General features: G+C 42.6%; 1 protein-coding gene across 8 annotated transcripts in view; it reads left to right on the forward strand.

The window, feature by feature from the left end:
* The window catches only part of xkrx (XK related X-linked), a 40,579-nt gene that overhangs the window by 11,977 nt on the left and 8,543 nt on the right, over positions 1–20,059 (forward strand). For 6 of the 8 annotated variants that reach the window (XM_048543980.2, XM_048543983.2, XM_048543985.2 and 3 more), the window contains exons 2-3: positions 7,862–7,959; positions 14,995–15,332. In XM_048543980.2, coding sequence (XP_048399937.1) covers positions 15,019–15,332 — 314 coding nt within the window. In that variant the 5' untranslated portion in view covers positions 7,862–7,959; positions 14,995–15,018. Of the gene's footprint in view, positions 1–5,940; positions 6,053–6,932; positions 7,004–7,861; positions 7,960–14,994; positions 15,333–20,059 lie in introns of those variants that run through there. The other 2 variants (XM_059651431.1, XM_048543987.2) reach the window with 2 other exon arrangements.

A 20,059-nucleotide genomic window follows, 5' to 3' on the forward strand; every position in this document is an offset into this window, starting at 1 on the left:
GGAGTGGTCCTACCTTCTCCCTAGCTATCCTCTTATTTTTTAATGTATTTGTAGAATGCCTTGAGATTCTCTTTGAGCCTACTTGCCAAGGTCATTTCATGGCCCCTTCTTGCTCTCCTAATTCCCTGCTTGAGTTCTTTCCTGCAAAGTAGTTAACTGTTTCATTACCACTGGACTCAAGTTGCACGTGGCTTGTCTAAATGGGTGTGGGACAAACAATAGTTTTATCAGTCTGCTGGCATTCCTTAAATGCTGCCCCTTCAGCTCTGACCAGCTCTTGGGGTGACTGAGTTTACGTGGCAAGTCCAGCTGAGTTTCTGGTCAATGCTAATCCCAGTGATGTTGATAGTGGGGGATTCAGTGATAGTAACACCATTGAATGTCAAAGAGTGGTGGATAGATTGTTTCTTATTGGAAAATGCCTGCCATTTTATGTAAATCGTGACTAACATTTTCCACTGCGCTGCCACCTGCTGAAATTCGGAATTTCAGAAGTGTATATTCTTGTTTGTACTTTTTACAGTTGGCAGATTTTTTTTCAAAAGTGAGTTTGGAGGCTAAATTAGCTTCAGGCAAAACAATGCATTTTTATATTTATGCAAAAAACACAACATGGGTGAAAATCATTTGCAGAATTCATATGAAATTCTAGATGGAGTTTATTTCTAACTCGAATGATAGCTGTGAAATAAACACACATGAAAAACATTATCACCAGTCCTTATAAATGAATTACCAATTTACACTGATCCCAAACAGAATGTTTCCTGACACTTTAAAATACCTTGATTCTAAGTCGGAATCTCGGCTTTGAATGTGCTTTATGAGTGAGAATCAGTAGCCTTCAGGCGTAGGGAATTGTTCTCATGTAGCCCAAAGTAATAGTCCCATTACCTTGTAATTACATCCTCTGTTTTAGATATTCCAGCTGGAGAAATAGGCTAAGATAATAAAATGTGAGGCTGGATGAACACAGCAGGCCAAGCAGCATCTCAGGAGCACAAAAGCTGACGTTTCGGGCCTAGACCCTTCATCAGAGAGGGGGATGGGGAGAGAGGGGGAGGCGGACCGAAGATGGAGAGTAAAGAAGATAGGTGGGGAGGTAGGGAGGGGATAGGTCAGTCCAGGGAAGACGGACAGGTCAAGGAGGTGGGATGAGTTTAGTAGGTAGATGGGGGTGCGGCTTGGGGTGGAAGGAAGGGATGGGTGAGAGGAAGAACCAGTTAGGGAGGCAGAGACAGGTTGAGAAATAGGCTGTCAGGTTTGTTTCAATTAGATCACTTTTTTGATTCAAACCCCCCAGGAGATTATTTTATTGAATCAGTCCTCCGAGGACAACCCTTTCGTTTCCAGGAGTCAACCTAGTGAGCTTTCATCGAATTCACCTCCAAGGTGAATTCATTCTTCCTCAGACACAAACACCAAGTGTGGACTCATCAAATTTCTGTGCAAAAGCACTCAACTTTACAAGAGGGGGGGAAAAAAAACTCCCATTGGTAAAAATAAGACATCTTCCATTTAATACGCAGTTCCTGAGTTCTCGCAGCTCTCATAGCAGTCACAACCTTTCAGAATCTGCACTGTTAAATCCCCTCAGGATCCAGTGAGTCTTAATGAGAAAACCTCTTATTTTTCTTCTAAACTTCAGTGGTTGCAGGCCCAGTCTGTCCAATCATTTGTCACAAGATAAACCCAAGTGCTTGCACTCATCCCTCAAATTCTAGTTAACAACGAAGTGAGCCATTTTTCCATCTCCAAATAGTGTTTTTGTGCATTTTACATCCTTTCCTGAATGAAGCAGAAAATGTACACCATGCTCCCCGAGGTGGCCTCACCAATGTCCTCCATAATTGTAAGAAATAATCCTTGGACTTATTTATTTCAATTCCCTTGCACAAAACAGTAAGTTTACCTGTCTTCCTAATCACTTGCTGTACTATTGACATAGTGATTTAACAATCGGAAAATCCAGATCTCTCCATACCTCTGCAATCTCTCAATTTAAATAGCATACTGCTTTTCTATTTTTCCAGTCAAGGTGGACAGGTTCACAATTTTCCACATTATACTATATCTGCTAAATGCTTACCCACTCACTAAAAGTGTCTGCAAAGGCATATCAAGAGGTTATGTACTCTTCACAACTTACTTTCCTAACTAACTTTGTGTCATCAGCAAATTTAATTTAATAATCATACATTTGGTTCCTTAATCCTTGTCACTTGAAATTAGTTAGGCCGTCTAGAAATCTAAGTACAGCACAACAGGTTCCCCTTCGTTCGCATTAATTAGATGTTTTGAGGAAGGGTTCTAATAGTAGGGGGTCTTAGCCTTCCTAATATCGACTGGGACTGCCATAGTGTTAGGGGTGTGGATGGACAGAAAGTTTGTTCCAAACACTCCGTGTTTTCAAAAAAAAAACAAAAGCCCCTATGTCTTTTTAAAATCTGTCTCCTCTCACCTTAAACATTTGCTTCCTACTCTTGAAGTCTCCTACCCAATGGAAAAGACACCTGCCATTCACTTTATCGATACCCTCTATGATTTAATAAACTCTACAAACGCCACCCCTCAACCTCCTACACTCCAGTGAAAAAAAATACCACCTTGCTTTATATCTAAAACCCTCCCTTCCTGGCAAAACTCTGGTAAATGTCTTCGGAACCATCTGCAGCCTTCCTAGAACAGGCTCACCATATCTGGACACAGTGCTCTAGAAGAGGTGTTACCAATGTCTTTTAGCCCCTCAATGTTATGTCCTAACTTCCATATTCAATAGTCTGAACGATGAAGGCAAGCATGCCAAATGCTGTGTTAACCACCCTCTCCATTTATGGTGCAAAATCCAGCCCTTGTTTGTTTTACCAAAATGCCATACATCACGTTTATCCAAATTAAACTCCATCTGCCACTCTTCAGTCCATTAACTCAATTGATCAAGATCTCTTTGTAATCTTAGATAACCTTCTTGACTGTCTACTATACCACCAATTTTGGTGTCATCTGCAAACTTACTAACCATGCCTTCTATAATTCTCTTCTAAATCATTTCTATAAATGACAAACAAAAGTGGATCCTGCAGCAATCCTTGTGGAACACTGCTGGGCACAGACCCTTGACAGAATTTAATTGTTAACTGCTTTGTTATGGATCTGGAGTGATCTGTAGGCCAGACCAGGTAGAAATGGCAGATTTCCTCCCTGAAGGACAGTAGAGAACCATGTATATTTTATATCAATTGATGATAGTTTCATGGATATCATTCCTGAGGCTAGTTTACAGTTCTAGATTTTTAAAACTAAATTTCAATGAATTCAATTTAAATTCCACAAGTTGCCATGGTGAGATTTGAAAAACCCTTAGTCTGCAAGGCCCCTAAAGATATAGAAGATATGAAATTAGCTGTTAAAATTACCATTTTAATCAAGTAACATTGAAACTCAGTGATATGTTAAAAAAACTTGCATTTCTTGTTTTATTCACATGAAGGATTATTGCATGATAACTTCATGTACTGCAGATGAAGCGTTACCTGAAAAGTGCTCCGTTTAAAAAGTACAAAGATCTAGATCTAGCTAGACTTGAAATACACAAACAAACCATTTTTCGGTTAAAAGGTGTAGAGCTGGATGAATACAGCAGGCCGAGCAGGAAAGCTGACGGTTCAGGCGATAGGTGGAGAGGATGCCTACCCTGAATACTAACCTCATCCTGTCCGACCTATCTCCTCCCTACCTCCCCACCTACACTCACCTTTTACTGGCTCCATCCCCGCCTCTTTGACCAGTCTGTCTCCTTTCCACCTATCTTCTCCTCTGTCTATCTTTGATCCGCCTCCCCCTCTCTCCCTATTTATTTCAGAACCCCCTCCCCTCTCCCCACTTCTGAAGAAGGGTCTAGGCCCGAAACGTCAGCTTTCCTGCTCCTCTGATGCTGCTTGGCCTGCTGTGTTCATCCAGCGCTACACCTTGTTACCTCAGATTCTCCGGCATATGCAATTCCTACTATCTCTGAAACCATATTTTGGTTGCTTACTTTGAGCAAGAAAACAGTGGGAAAACAACATGAACAAAATAGTGGAGGATACATAAAGCTTCTTTCTCCTTTCCCTTTGATCTCAGTAAGCCATTGCTGGTTGGGGGGGGGGGGGGGGGAATTCAACTTGAAAAAACATCCATTGACTAAGAAATCAAGGATATTTGTAAATCTCGCCTCTTCTGAGGAAATTGCTAAATAGTGGGGACTTGGGTTTCGCTCCGAGGACTGAAAGATTGTTCAAAAATTGTAAACTGCAATTGTTTTCATGTTGCTGGCTGTGCAAAATACAGCTCCTTTCCCATCATCTTTGTTAGTTTGTCAGAACACCCCGTGTTCTACGTGTGTTTGTTGTAACACTTTTGAGGGGTAATAAAATTCCACTCTTTTTCACTCATGAAAACCATGGAATTGGCTCACCTTCATTCTTGATCTGGTTAACTAAGTTTAATTGAAGTGTGATTAAATGCGTTAAAGAGGAACAAATACGCAAGATATTTTTTCTGATTGGCATGATTAAACAAAAATTAATCTTCTCATCTATTCATAACAATATTAAGAAAGATGAGGAATGAGAGTATACCACAGTTACAGGATGTTGTTGCAGCACTGATAAAAGTGGTTTTAGTGTTGTGGTAAGTAATGTTGCTTGCACATGGAAATTTCCATGCAGACTTGAGGAAGGCAGTTGCATAGCAGTATTATCACTGGACTATTAATCCACAAATTCAGCTAATGTTTTGGAGACCTGGATTTGAATCCCACCACAGCAGATGGCAGAATTTGAATTCAGCAGAAAAATATCTGGAAGTAAGAATTTACTGATTACCATGAAACCGTTGTCAATTGTCAGAAAGACCCATCTGGTTCAGTAATGTCCTTCAGAGAAGGAAATCTGCTATTCTCATCTGGTCTACATGTGACTCCGGATGAACAGCAATGTGGTTGACTCTCAATTGCCCTCTGAGTGGCCCATCAAGGCACTCAGTTGCATCAATCAGTACGCAGCCTGAACAAAGAATTGAAACTGGATGGACCAACAGGCATTGACCTAGGCAATGAAAAATACAATGGTAGAAACAGCTCTGTTGACCTGCAAAGTCTTCCTCGCATCTAGTGGCTAGTTCCAGATGTGAGCAACTGCTCAGCAATAACCTGCTTAGCTGTCTGAGGATCTGTGGTAGATATCTGCAGTGCATCTTATAGATCGTGCACACTGCTGCTACTGAGCATCGGTGGTGGAGGAAACAGCTGCTTTGTCCTAGGTGGCGTCAAACTTGTGTTATTGGAACTGCACCCGTTCAGGCAAGTGAGGGGTATTCCATCACAGTGATAACGGGAACTGCAGATGGTAGAGAATCCAAGATAATAAAATGTGAGGCTGGATGAACACAGCAGGCCAAGCAGCATCTCAGGAGCACAAAAGCTGACGTTTCGGGACTAGACCCTTCATCAGAGAGGGGGCAGGGTGAGGGTTCTGGAATAAATAGGGAGAGAGGGGGAGGCGGACCGAAGATGGAGAGAAAAGAAGATAGGTGGAAAATTCCATCACACTCCTGACTTGTGCCTTATAAATGACAGACAGGCTCTGGGAGTCAGGTGGTGAGTTACTTGCTGCAGTATTCCGAGCCTCTGACTTGCTGTCGTAGTCACTGTTTATGTGGTGAGTCCAGTCGAGTTTCTAGCAACTAGGGTGGGCAATAAAATGCTGGCCAGCCAGCAACACCCACATTCCATGAATGAATTTAAAAAAGACTAAGCACACATTACCACTCCCTATTTAAGTTCCTGTGTATGTGCAAGCCTCAAAGTATTTTAAAGTCCTGCGCCCTTAAGTGAAAAGGCTGTGCAAAACAGAAAGCAAGACAATATTAATGGCAGGACAAACATCTGGATGGAGTTCTGGGGGAAAAAAAAACTGTCTCCCCTAAATCCTGACCCGTTTTCGAAGAATTTGAAGGAGTGCAAATCACATACGGCTAGTACGTTTATGAGCAAGGTTTTTTTTTGCAGGAAGTAAGTGGTATAACAGTTCTAAACAAGATGTTTACATTCACATTATGTTGAAACACATCAGAAGAATAGAGTTCTTCTTGGGTGTGGGGAGGGCAGATGCTGTTATTTCCTGAAGTTTCAAGGAGCCATAAAGAATGATGGTTATTCCTCAACTGAAAAAAATATTTAACGTAATCTAGGTGTGACTATATCTCTAAGGATATTGTTTTCAACATGATTTACTGCATATTCTGACATTGGGAATAACTTAAATCAGTTTGACAAAAATACTTCTAACAACAAAGTACAACATAATCCCCTGTTGCTTTGTTTCCAACTAGAAATATGAAGACATTTTCACTTAAGAAATAAATGCACTCCAGTTTTGGTTCTTTTAAGTGTTAGATTGGTAACATCCTAATTGGATGGGGCAGTAATAGGTTAACGTAACAAAAGGGAAGTAGTTTTATAACAAAGTGTGGAGCTGGATGAACACAGCAGGCCAAGCAGCATCTTAGGAGCACAAAAGCTGACATTTTGGGCCTAGACTCTCTGATGAAGGGTCTAGGCCCAAAATGTCAGCTTTTGTGCTCCTAAGATGCTGCTTGGCCTGCTGTGTTAATCCAGTTCCACACTTTGTTATCTCGGATTCTCCAGCATCTGCAGTTCCCATTATCTCTGAAGTAGTTTTATTTTGGTTTGGTGGCTATCCGTTTTAAATCAATTCATAATACATAAAGTAGGTAAAAGGTGAAATCTCACACTCATACCTGGATTGTTTCAATGAATTTCAGGTTTTAAGGGAGAGGCCGCCATGTTCAAACAAGCATATACTTGTTCAGGTTTAATGGTTGTTTTCTTTTGAATCCAGATAGTATTTATTTAATTCTGTAATGTATGTGTCTGAATTCAACTGTGTGCAAATGAGTTGAGAAACTTTGTTTTAGGAGTTTTGGTTCAATTTCCATGATGGTAAGAAAAATACAAAGCCACTGTCAATTTACAGCAATGGTTGTTTAGGCACAAAAAAAATGTTCACTATGCTGAGTTTGTTCTCTTTTCAAATGTATTGTTACAGTAGCTGTTTATATGCCTCACTTCTTTTGCAGTAAGTTCTGTTTAATAATTTAAATGATATCTGTTGTATTACCATCTTGATTATTGAAGATGGGGGGGAATTATGTAAGGGCACAAAGTAGTTCAATTGGTTACTTGTATGGTTTCCGGTTTGTTGTCCTAGGCATGTTTCCTAAAGCTCACCTAAACTATTAAGACTAATGGAGATACCATCCAAGAGATTGACAACTGAAACTCTAGCACAAAAAATGATAACGTTAGAATGTAGTGTGAAGGAATTCAAAAATGCAATATATGCTGGACTTTACTCTTTCTCCTTCTATGTGCAAGATGCTAAAAAAAAATCCTAGGATCTCTGGAGTCACAATCTTTCCATAATAGATCAAAGCTATAACTTGTTTAACTAGTGGACTATTGATCGTACAGTGATGTCAGCATTGAAACCTGTTTAATTTGTTTTCTATGACCTCAGGCTGGGAGCTTTTTTTAAAACTGTGTTACTTAGAATTGAGGAATTGGAGGTAGTCTTCTGGATTGAATTGCGATTGAGAAATCATGGATGTATGTTGCTCTTAGTGCTGAGTAGCTCAATGGGTGGAGAGGTTTTGGGGTTTTGGGAGAGGTAGTAGTCTTGGGAGCGGGTGGTGGTAGAAGTGCAAGTCAGGAGGTGGTGTAAACATGCCATCAGAAAACATGTTGGGGAGTTTGTGTGGCTTGGAAACCTATCTTGATCATTAAGTTTGTCTTTTGCAGAGGTGACATTTTCATTTTCTTCACCCTACGTTGAACCTCAAAGCAGAACTATAACGCCCCCTGGAATCACAACACTCACGGTGAATTTCTGTTTCTTGGTAAGTGTTGAGCTTAAGACAGTAAAAACTGTTGACTATGTCATTTGATGTATAAACTTCACATCATAGCTAAAATAAATGATTTATGTTAGTGATGATAGATATCGCGTTATTTTGAGATTATGTAAATAAAGCATTCTGATCTGACCTTCTGATTTTGTCCTGAATATCTCAGACTATATTGTTTATTTTTAGTTAGAGAAACTAGGAGACTATATAGCTTGGAGTTAATATCATTGGAGTGGGGGAATTCAGCCTGTTATTTCTGAGGAAAAAATTGGCTAGTCCTGTAGGTCCTCACTTAAAATTGTGGCTGTGTTCCTAAAATGTCTTTTTTTTAAAAAAAAAACACTTGAAATGAAACAATGGTTCACTTATGTTAAAATTGTAGTTAGATTTTGTAGGAACTTTCTTACCAGAAAGAAACAAATATTAAAAATTTATACCCTAACTTACTACATTAGCCAATGAAATAGCTTTCAAAATGAAATAAGATTAAATATCTGAAAGTAAAACATAACGTGCTATTTACAGTTCCTCTTCCTTACCAGTGATCCTGCTCCCCAAAACTCCTGCTTCTCGATGCCCTGGTCATTGTAGACTTTCCCTCCTACTGGACCCTCCAAATTGTGGCCTTTTTTCCCCTCCATGAATTGCAGCCTCAGGATGCTACCATGCTCCCAGGGCTCATTCCCATTTATTATTGCCCATTAGAGGATGGTCAATAAAGGCCAGTCACGAGAGCTGTGCTTGCACGCTGTGAACAAAATTTTTAAAAGAAACTAAATGACAGGCATATTTTTCAGTGGAAACTAAACTACTTTGAAAAGCATTACGAAGCTTTACAGATTTGCATAATGCTATGACCATGAGTCAGAACCTGCAAAATTAACTTCTGGATGTTTTTAGCTTTTAATTTCAAAATGTGTTTTTCAAAGATGACTGGTACAAGGTCAAAATGACTACAGATATGGAAGAATTCTGTGGTACCAATGGAATGTAATACCTAAAGGTGTCAAAGAAAACCCAAAAAGATTTCTTATGATTTCTTACGACGACAAACTTAGCGATGGATTGAAACCTCTGTTCAACAGCAAATTAGCCCTGTGTCCGAAGCTACAGACATATTATGTGTGTGTTTTTCCCCCCCTGCCATGAAAACTGCACAATGACAATGAATAAGAAGTGAGTTTCAGTTTTACTGGAGGGACTGAATGTTCATGCGTGCTTCAGCCTGTGTTTGAGTGATAATGTATTGTGAAGGTCATGGTTGAAGAACTACACCCAAGTTGCGCTTGTGTTGCTGGCAAAGACATTCTCCCATTCTGAGAACTAGAAGTCAGCTAGCTAGCAGACCAACAACAGGAAGATCCTCTCTCACTCAGTACCGCAAACCAGTTGAAATAGGAATCGGGACAAAGCAGCATGCAAAATGAAGAATCAAGAAGATTCAATTACCCACGGTAAAATTACTAGTAACAAAGCCACAAAGTTCAATTGCTCTTTGCAAGCAATTTAAAGACCGATCGACATTTGGATATTTTAAATCCATCTACAAGTTACGTCACCCCAATGGAGCAGCTGCGCCTTGAATCTGTGCCTTCTGGCCCAGAGGGAAGGTCACTACTGTTGCACCACAAGAGCCCCTGATCACTATATATGATTAATAGATTTATTGTTGTCACATGTACTAAGATACAATGAAAAGTGTTGTTTTGCATGCTAAATAGGCAGATCATACCATACAAAGTGTATCAGAGTAGCAGAATAGTGTTGTAGCCACAGAAAAGGTGCATAGAGAGCGAGATCAGAATTAACATTTCAAGAGATTTCTTCAAAAGTCTGATAAGAGAAGAAACCGTTCTTAAATCTGTTTACTCAACGTGTATCCAACATATAAAAACCAAAAGAACTGTGGATGCTGTAAATCAGGAACAAAAACAAAGTTGCTGGAAAAGCTCAGCGGGTCTGGCAGCATCTTTGGAGGAAGAAAAAAAGTTAACATTTTTGGTCTGGTGACCCTTCCTCAGACCACAGACCTGGTTCCTTTAAAAATGTCAGTTCATTTGGATCAGGGAGAAAGGTAGCCACAACGGCAAATCTTTTTCCAAACTCTGAAAAGATGGATAAATTAAGAAGGGGAGGCCAGTTCATTCCTCCTTGGCTAGGATCTTAACACTTCTGGGTATCCAACCTGAAACTGTAATGAATTGGGAAACCTTACCTAGCGTCTACATGTAAAAATAACAATATTCTGATCAGGGAGGATGTGGCGTGTTTATGAAATGCAATATGTGGTGTTAGGTGTAAAGTTGAATGCCCATCAATTACTTCAAGCTCTAATTCAGTGCCTTGTATCCAAAGGATTGAATAGCTTCACTTTACCTCCTCTGAACTAATTTAGTAGTCAGCATAATTCAGTTGAATTATAAGATACTACAAACAGCCACTAATTTTTTGAAATTATCGCCATTATTAGGTATAATCCTCCAGAATAAATTACTGATTTTTGCCGAGAAAACTTAGTTTTGGTGCAAGACAATTAAACAATGCAAAACAACACAGCTGTGTATGCCCATATACACGTGTATATATCTATCAGAGGAGGCAGGATGGGTAGGCTACTTGTTCCTCAATACAGCTGAAGCTTGTGGGAAGCTTTTTAGCTTTGTCAAAGGAGAGTTTAACTTGATTGGGAGACAGCCATCAAGGTGAAATATTAGAGAAATTGGGAACTGCAGATGCTGGAGAATTCCAAGATAATAAAATGTGAGGCTGGATGAACACAGCAGGCCAAGCAGCATCTCAGGAGCACAAAAGCTGACGTTTCGGGCCTAGACCCTTCATCAGAGAGGGGGATTGGGAGAGGGAACTGGAATAAATAGGGAGAGAGGGGGAGGCGGACCGAAGATGGAGAGTAAAGAAGATAGGTGGAGAGAGTATAGGTGGGGAGGTAGGGAGGGGATAGGTCAGTCCAGGGAAGACGGACAGGTCAAGGAGGTGGGATGAGGTTAGTAGGTAGATGGAGGTGCGGCTTGGGGTGGGAGGAAGGGATGGGTGAGAGGAAGAACTGGTTAGGGAGGCAGAGACAAGTTGGACTGGTTTTGGGATGCAGTGGGTGGAGGGGAAGAGCTGGGCTGGTTGTGTGGTGCAGTGGGGGGAGGGGACGAACTGGGCTGGTTTAGGGATGCAGTAGGGGGAAGGGGAGATTTTGAAACTGGTGAAGTCCACATTGATACCATTAGGCTGCAGGGGTCCCAGGCGGAATGAGTTGCTGTTCCTGCAAACTTTGGGTGGCATCATTGTGGCACTGCAGGAGGCCCATGATGGACATGTCATCTAGAGAATGGGAGGGGGAGTGGAAATGGTTTGCGACTGGGAGGTGCAGTTGTTTGATGCGAACTGAGCGGAGGTGTTCTGCAAAGCGGTCTCCAAGCCTCCGCTTGGTTTCCCCAATGTAGAGGAAGCCACACCGGGTACAGTGGATGTAGTATACCACATTGGCAGATGTGCAGGTGAACCTCTGCTTAATGTGGAGTGTCATCTTGGGGCCTGGGATAGGGGTGAGGGAGGAGGTGTGGGGGCAAGTGTAGCATTTCCTGCGGTATTTCCTGCGGAAATTCCTCCGCCTCCGCCGCATCTGCTCCCACGATAAGACATTCCACTCCCGCACAGCCCAGATGTCCAAGTTCTTTAAGGACCGCAACATTCCCCCCACAGTGATAGAGAACGCCCTTGACCGCGTCTCCCGTATTTCCCGCAACACATCCCTCACACCCCGCCCCTGCCACAACCGCCCTAAGAGGATCCCCCTCGTTCTCACACACCACCCTACCAACCTCCGGATACAACGCATCATCCTCCGACACTTTCGCCATTTACAATCCGACCCCAGCACCCAAGACATTTTTCCATCCCCACCCCTGTCTGCTTTCCGGAGAGACTACTCTCTCCTTGAGTCCTTTGTTCGCTCCACACTGCCCTCCAACCCCACCACACCCGGCACCTTCCCCTGCAACCGCAGGAAATGCTACACTTGCCCCCACACCTCCTCCCTCACCCCTATCCCAGGCCCCAAGATGACATTCCACATTAAGCAGAGGTTCACCTGCACATCTGCCAATGTGGTATACTGCATCCACTGTACCCGGTGCGGCTTCCTCTACATTGGGGAAACCAAGCGGAGGCTTGGAGACCGCTTTGCAGAACACCTCCGCTCAGTTCGCAACAAACAACTGCACTTCCCAGTCGCAAACCATTTCCACTCCCCCTCCCATTCTCTAGATGACATGTCCATCATGGGCCTCCTGCACTGCCACAATGATGCCACCCGAAGGTTGCAGGAACAGCAACTCATATTCCGCCTGGGAACTCTGCAGTCTAATGGTATCAATGTGGACTTCACCAGTTTCAAAATCTCCCCTTCCCCTACTGCATCCCTAAACCAGCCCAGTTCATCCCCTCCCCCCACTGCACCACACAACCAGCCCAGCTCTTCCCCCCCCCCCCCCACCCACTGCATCCCAAAACCAGTCCAACCTGTCTCTGCCTCCCTAACCGGTTCTTCCTCTCACCCATCCCTTCCTCCCACCCCAAGCTGCACCCCCATCTACCTACTAACCTCATCCCACCTCCTTGACCTGTCCGTCTTCCCTGGACTGACCTATCCCCTCCCTACCTCCCCACCTATACTCTCTCCACCTTCGGTCCGCCTCCCCCTCTCTCCCTATTTATTCCAGATCCCTCTCCCCATCCCCCTCTCTGATGAAGGGTCTAGGCCCGAAACGTCAGCTTTTGTGCTCCTGAGATGCTGCTTGGCCTGCTGTGTTCATCCAGCCTCACATTTTATTAAGGTGAAACATTAACCAAGTCAATGTGCACTTAGAGGACTTGAGAGGCAAATAGCATGAGAGTCAAGATCATTCAAAAGTATAAAGGAACCAGTCAAAGGAAAAATGTGAAACAGGTCAAGATATGTTTTGGATTGATGTTGTGGGCGTGACCTTACCCTTGACCGCGAGGCCCAACTTCAAGTCGCACCTGCTCCAGAGGTGTGTACTAACATCTCTGAACAGGTTGATTAGAAAAATAAGTTGAGTGTAAGTACATGTAGAATGGTAAGTGAAGTTTTATTTTCTGTTTCTTGTGAAATGATCTGTAATCAATGAACATGAGTGCCTGAGGAAAGCTGTGACTCTTTAGGGACCAAAAATAAAGTATTCTTACAGAAAGACACCAGATGATGAGGCTGAGGATGTAGATGAAGAAGTAAATGAATGATTTCCATCTGTTTCACCAGAAATCAATGCTGCAAACGCGGCAGTAAAGAATGAGAGACTAATTATACTGGACGGGATAAAAATAAAGAAGGGGTCCTTAAAAGGTTGGCAATCCTCAAAAGAGAAATGTAACCTGATCTGGATGGAATGCATTCCAAGTTATTGAGAAAGGATGGAAATTCTGAGGCTATTTCCACATGCTTTCAGTTTCACTTTAAGTATGGAGATTATTCCAGAGAATTGAGAATCGCACCCTGTTCAGAAAAGATGAGTAGAATAAATTTGGTAATCAGAGGCCAATGGCCCTATTATCTGTGGAAGATTTTGGAAACTACAGGAAAAAAATTAATTGATACTTGAAAAGTTGTGGACTAATAAATGAAAACACAGATTTGTTCAAGGCTGGCTGTGTTTGATTAAACTTAATCATATTCTTAAATGGAATAATGACTAAAGTAACAGTTCTTTAAATATGAACTTTCAAATAGTATTGTCAAAAGTACTAAAAAAATCAATTTGTTATAAGATTTAATGTGACATGGCAATATGGATACAAAATGGCTAGGGAGCGGAGAACAGAGTAATAATGGCTAATTGTTTCCACGGCTGCAGGCCCTATGAATGGGAATTCTCCAAAGGTCGGTATGAGAAGCACTGTTCTTTTTAGCATTTATTAATGACCTGCAGGTTGTAGTGTTTGGTAGCCTGGTTGAGCAAAGCAATCCTTTAAATGGTTTGCATTTTCCCATCCTGTTGAGACCTGTTATCTGTCTGATTATGTCTGTCAGAGTTGTTTTTGGAATTCTGATAAGTCAGGCTGTAAAACACCATATTATCATAGCATAACAGCCATTTTTCTGTGGTTAACTTTTAATTATCATTCCACAAAACATTCCACAGCACAGTGGTTCAGTGGTTAGCACTGCTGCCTCACAGCACCAGGGACCCAGTTTCGATTCCACTCTTGGGCTACTGTCCACGTAGATATTGCACATTTCCACCCCACCCCGTGTCTGCATGGGCTTCCTCTGGGTGCTCCAGTTTCCTCCCACAGTCCAAAAAATGTGCAGGCTAGGTGGAAAAGTGCCCATAGTGTTGAGGGGTATGTAGATTAGGTGGGTTACAGGGGGGTGGGTCTGGGTTGGATGCTGTGTGTCGGTGTGGACTTGTGGGACCGAAGGGCCTGTTTCCACACTGTAGGGATTCTACGATTCATTGGTTTAATTGTGAGAATTTCTTTACTTTTGAAAATTAAGGATGACTTTGCTTTGATCATTCTGAACGCTTAGCAAAAAAGCTAAGCCTTGTTAAATATGGATGTTTCTAGCTCTTGACTCTAATTTGGACCAACAATGAAAAGACCCTTTGTCTTCATAGTAAAATGATTTTTACCTCTTTCTCTCCCATGCACAGCAGGTTTGTTGCAAACACCACTTTAATATATCTCTGGACATTAAGGCATTTTCCTGCATATTTGACTTGATACTGGGCGATAATGATAAATTCTTAAGTATAAGAGATGTGCATTCTGCTTATGGGAGAAGGTGATGATGTTGAATCTGAGAGAAAATCTCATGCAGAAATGAAACCTTTGAACAGGAGTTCTGTTCTTATAAAATATTAGTAATGATAAGTCAAAGGACATAATGTCACAGGATATCCACTGTATAAGATTGTAGCTTAACATAGTCCAAACCATTTATTAGTCTTTAGACCATACTATGTTTGGAAATAATGTAACCTTTTGTGTTTCTAGATGAGTCTTCAACTCTAAATTGGAATGGAGAAGATAGAGACAAGTAACGGCAATGAAGCTCATCACAACACAGCAACTCTTGTACTGCACCGGGCAAAGATGCCAGCCAGCATTATCATCTCCACGGTTCTGTTCATTGCAGAAGCTGTAGCTGGTGGCTTTCTATGTGCAGTGTACAGTTATTGGGGTGATTCATATTGGTTAGGACTAACTATCTCCTTCATGTTAGTACCATCTGTACTGGTACAGTTTACGTTGATCTTAATCCATCGTGAACTGGGCATGAACAGGCCTTTCATATTGCTGCTTCATCTTCTGCAGATGGGACCCATCATCAGGTTAGCAATGAGTGCAACTCATATAACAACATTCATTATCAGTCAAAGTAAATAAAATATAATGTTTGCAACTTGGTAGTAGCACTACTAAAATATTTTGGCAAGATTTTGTGCTTATCAGTACTCTTAACAATTATTTCGACCATGTGGTCAGTCTTGACTTCAAAAAGGTAAACTGTATTGCATTTTTATAATTTTCCATTTCCATAGATATATCAAGGGTAGTTTTTTTGTGTAATGTATTTACACACATCAAGATTGAAAGTTAAGACTACGCTTGAAACAAGCTGCACCTTAAAAGTCCTCAAAGTTTCAGTCCCCTTGTCTAGAGTTGGAACACAAGCCCAAGTGGTGACAATAGTTGGTCAACATACTTTGCTAGTCAGTTTGAACTGGAAATTAATTTAGACCATGTTAGAATAGAAGCTGCAGAAATTTGAAAAATATGACCCATCATTTGGGATGTAAACTACCAGGTACTGGAAACTTACTAACCATTAGTCTGAATATTTTGTTAGTTACCATTTCGAGTCATAGAAACATGCAGTTCAGAAACAGACCCTTCAGTCCAACTTGACCAAATATACATAAATCTACATAAATTTAATCCCATTTGCCAGCATTTGGCCCAAATCCCCCTCAACTCTTCCAATTCGTAAACCCATCCAGAAGCCTTTTAAATGTAATTGTAGCCTCCTCCACTTCCTCTGGCAGCTCATTCCTCACATGCACCACACTCAGAGGAAACTGTTGCTCCTTAGGTCAGTTTTGTGCTGTCCCCCTCTCACTTAAACCTATACCCTGACAACAAAATGTGAGGCTGGATGAACGCAGCAGACCAAGCAGCATCTCAGGAGCACAAAAGCTGACGTTTCGGGCCTAGAACCTTCATCAGACCCTCTCTGATGAAGGGTCTAGGCCCGAAACGTCAGCTTTTGTGCTCCTGAGATGCTGCTTGGCCTGCTGTGTTCATCTAGCCTCACATTTTGTTGTCTTGGATTCTCCAGCATCTGCAGTTCCCATTATCTCTAAACCTATACCCTCTAGTTTTGGACTCTCCAGCCCTGGGGAAAAGACCTTGTATATTTACCCTATCCACAGCCCTCCTGATTTTATAAACCTTTATAAGTTCCTCCCTCAGCCTCCAATGCTCCAGGGAAAATAGCCCCAGCCTATTCAGCCTCTTCTTATAGCTCAAACCCTCCAGCCCCGGCAACATCCTGATAAATCTTTTCTGAATCCTTTTCTAGTTTCGCAATCCCTTTCCTAAAGGAGGGAGACCAGAATTGCAGGCAATACTTCAAATGTGGCCTAACTGATGTCCTGTACAGTTACAACATGACCCCTCGACTCCTTACTCAATGCACTGTCCAAAAAAGACAAGCCTACCAAACTCTGCCCCAGCTATGCCTGCCTCTTTGTAGGTTACGTGAACAGTCCCTCTTCCGCACCTACACAGGCCCCAAACCCCACCTCTTCCTCCGGTACATTGATGACTGTATCGGCGATGCCTCTTGCTCCCCAGAGGAGCTCGAACAGTTCATCCACTTCACCAACACCTTCCACTCCAACCTTCAGTTCACCTGGGCCATCTCCAGCACATCCCTCACCTTCCTGGACCTCTCAGTCTCCATCTCAGGCAACCAGTTTGTAACGGATGTCCATTTTAAGCCCACCGACTCCCACAGCTACCTAGAATACACCTCCTCCCACCCACCCTCCTGCAAAAATTTCATCCCCTATTCCCAATTCCTCTGCCGCATCTGCTCCCACGATAAGACATTCCACTCCTGCACATCCCAGATGTCCAAGTTCTTCAAGGACCGCAACTTTCCCTCCACAGTGATCGAGAACGCCCTTGACCGCGTCTCCCGTATTTCCCGCTACACATCCCTCACAACCCGCCCCCGCCACAACCGCCCTAAGAGGATCCCCCTCGTTCTCACACACCACCCTACCAACCTCCGGATACAACACATCATCCTCCGACACTTCCGCCATCTACAATCCGACCCCACCACCCAAGACATTTTTCCATCCCCACCCCTGTCTGCTTTCCGGAGTGACCACTCTCTCCGTGACTCCCTTGTTCGCTCCACACTGCCCTCCAACCCCACCACACCCGGCACCTTCCCCTGCAACCGCAGGAAATGCTACACTTGCCCCCACACCTCCTCCCTCACCCCTATCCCAGGCCCCAAGACGACATTCCACATTAAGCAGAGGTTCACCTGCACATCTGCCAATGTGGTATACTGCATCCACTGTACCCGGTGTGGCTTCCTCTACATTAGGGAAACCAAGCGGAGGCTTGGAGACCGCTTTGCAGAACACCTCCGCTCAGTTCGCAACAAACAACTGCACCTCCCAGTCGCAAACCATTTCCACTCCCCCTCCCATTCTCTAGATGACATGTCCATCATGGGCCTCCTGCACTGCCACAATGATGCCACCCGAAGGTTGCAGGAACAGCAACTCATATTCCGCCTGGGAACCCTGCAGCCTAATGGTATCAATGTGGACTTCACCAGTTTCAAAATCTCCCCTTCTCCCACCGCATCCCAAAACCAGCCCAGTTCGCCCCCTCCCCCCACTGCACCACACAACCAGCCCAGCTCTCCCCCCCCCCCCCCCCCGCCCACGCCACCCACTGCATCCCAAAACCAGTCCAACCTGTCTCTGCCTCCCTAACCGGTTCTTCCTCTCACCCATCCCTTCCTCCCACCCCAAGCCGCACCCCCATCTACCTACTAACCTCATCCCACCTCCTTGACCTGTCCGTCTTCCCTGGACTGACCTATCCCCTCCCTACCTCCCCACCTATACTCTCTCCACCTATCTTCTTTACTCTCCATCTTCGGTCCGCCTCCCCCTCTCTCCCTATTTATTCCAGTTCCCTCTCCCCATCCCCCTCTCTGATGAAGGGTCTAGGCCCGAAATGTCAGCTTTTGTGCTCCTGAGATGCTGCTTGGCCTCCTGTGTTCATCCAGCCTCACATTTTATCTTGGAATTCTCCAGCATCTGCAGTTCCCATTATCTCTGCCTTTACTATCCTATTTACCTGTGACTCCACTTTGAAAGGAACTGTGAACCTGCACACAAAGGTTTCTTTGTTCAGCAACACTCCCAGGACCTTACCGTTAAGTGTCTAAGTCTTGCCCTGATTTGCCTTTCCAAAATGCAGCACCTCACCTTTATCTAAATTAAACTCTGTCTGTCACTCCCTGGCCCACTGGTCCATCTGTTCAAGGTCCCATTGTAGTCTAAGGTAATCAGCCTCTGTTCACTGCACCTCCAATTTTGGTGTCATCTGCCAGCTTACTAACAATGCCTTCCTTGCATATGAAATTCATCAAGATCCTTCACTGGAGTTAATTTGCATTGCCTTATTCTGGTAATCCTTCTCCTCTACTGTGAAAACTGATACTCACTATCATTACTTTAATTGAACCCATACTCCCCTTTACCATGTTTTTATCTTTTAATATTAAAACGTTTCTTATTTGCATTGATATTCATGATTTCCTTTTGTCATATTACCTTTTTTTGCCTCCTTGTTGCTTATTTTCTATGCCTTTGCTGTTTCTTTTTTGATCATCGCACCAACTTCCAAAAGACCTGTTCCTAAAATACTTTCCCAATGGATGCTCAGCTCCTGCACTATGGCCACAAAACTAAGGAGGCTACAAGTTTTTTTGGAATTTTCTGGTTATTTGGCCTCCTACATGTATAATGCTATTAGACTAGTGGAGATGTAAATCAACCAGCATTTCTGCTCTAACTCACTATCCCTTAACTGCTGTTAAAATGTACGTGAAATTTGGAGGTTTTGAAATTTTTTTTAATGGTATCTCTTAAGAACCTTGGGATTTATTTTAATATTCTGCCAACGTCTGCATATGGTGATTCAATTTTGGTTGAGGTAATAAATGGGTGCAACAATGAGTTCATGTATTCAAGTTTTGGAAATAATTTGCAAATTATAATCTACAAAATGGTTTTTTTTTGAAAACTATTCTTAATTGTCAAATGCCTGTAGTTGCCACGCTTTCTGAAGCATAACTTTTTTTGGTCTTGTGTACGTAAATGCAACTAGTACATGTTTTCTCATCTGTTAAACTCTAGGTGTTACTTTTTTTATTGAATTTTCTTGCAGCTCATTCACCCAAATTCTGTTTTAATACCCTTTCTCAAAAAAGGATAAGAAATTTCTTTATGTGGAGAATTCTCCAACCTGAACCAGTAGTAGATGTCTTATTCTTAATAGTAGCTTCCAAAAGAGAAATAGATAAATTTTTGGGGTGGGGGGGGAGCTGAGAGTGGAATGGGGGAAATCGGGAAGGGCAGAGGAACGGAACTGTAAATAGTGCATTTATGGAGCTAGCACTGGTTTCTTGGGCCAAATTCCTCCCTATTTTAAAAGTTTCATAACGTGACTTGTACCAAATCCTAACTATGACTGAGTCAGCTTGGTTGCACATGGCTTTCCTTGTCCATCTTTTCCTAAATCTGTATTTGCTGTGTGTCATTTGGAATTGAAGATCTTGCTATATTCTCTTTCAGAGCTTCTTATTTGATTTGACTGAATAACTTTAGACGGCATGGTTAAGTTATTTGACAGTGTTATTAGGTGGAGTGTGCTACTTGCATTGACCTTTTATCTGAACGTATTAAATACATTCCCAATCAACTGCTGTGGAACGATTTTTTAAAAATTAAAAGCAAGT

Source organism: Stegostoma tigrinum, chromosome 15, assembly GCF_030684315.1.
Source record: "Stegostoma tigrinum isolate sSteTig4 chromosome 15, sSteTig4.hap1, whole genome shotgun sequence".
NCBI lineage: Eukaryota > Metazoa > Chordata > Chondrichthyes > Orectolobiformes > Stegostomatidae > Stegostoma > Stegostoma tigrinum.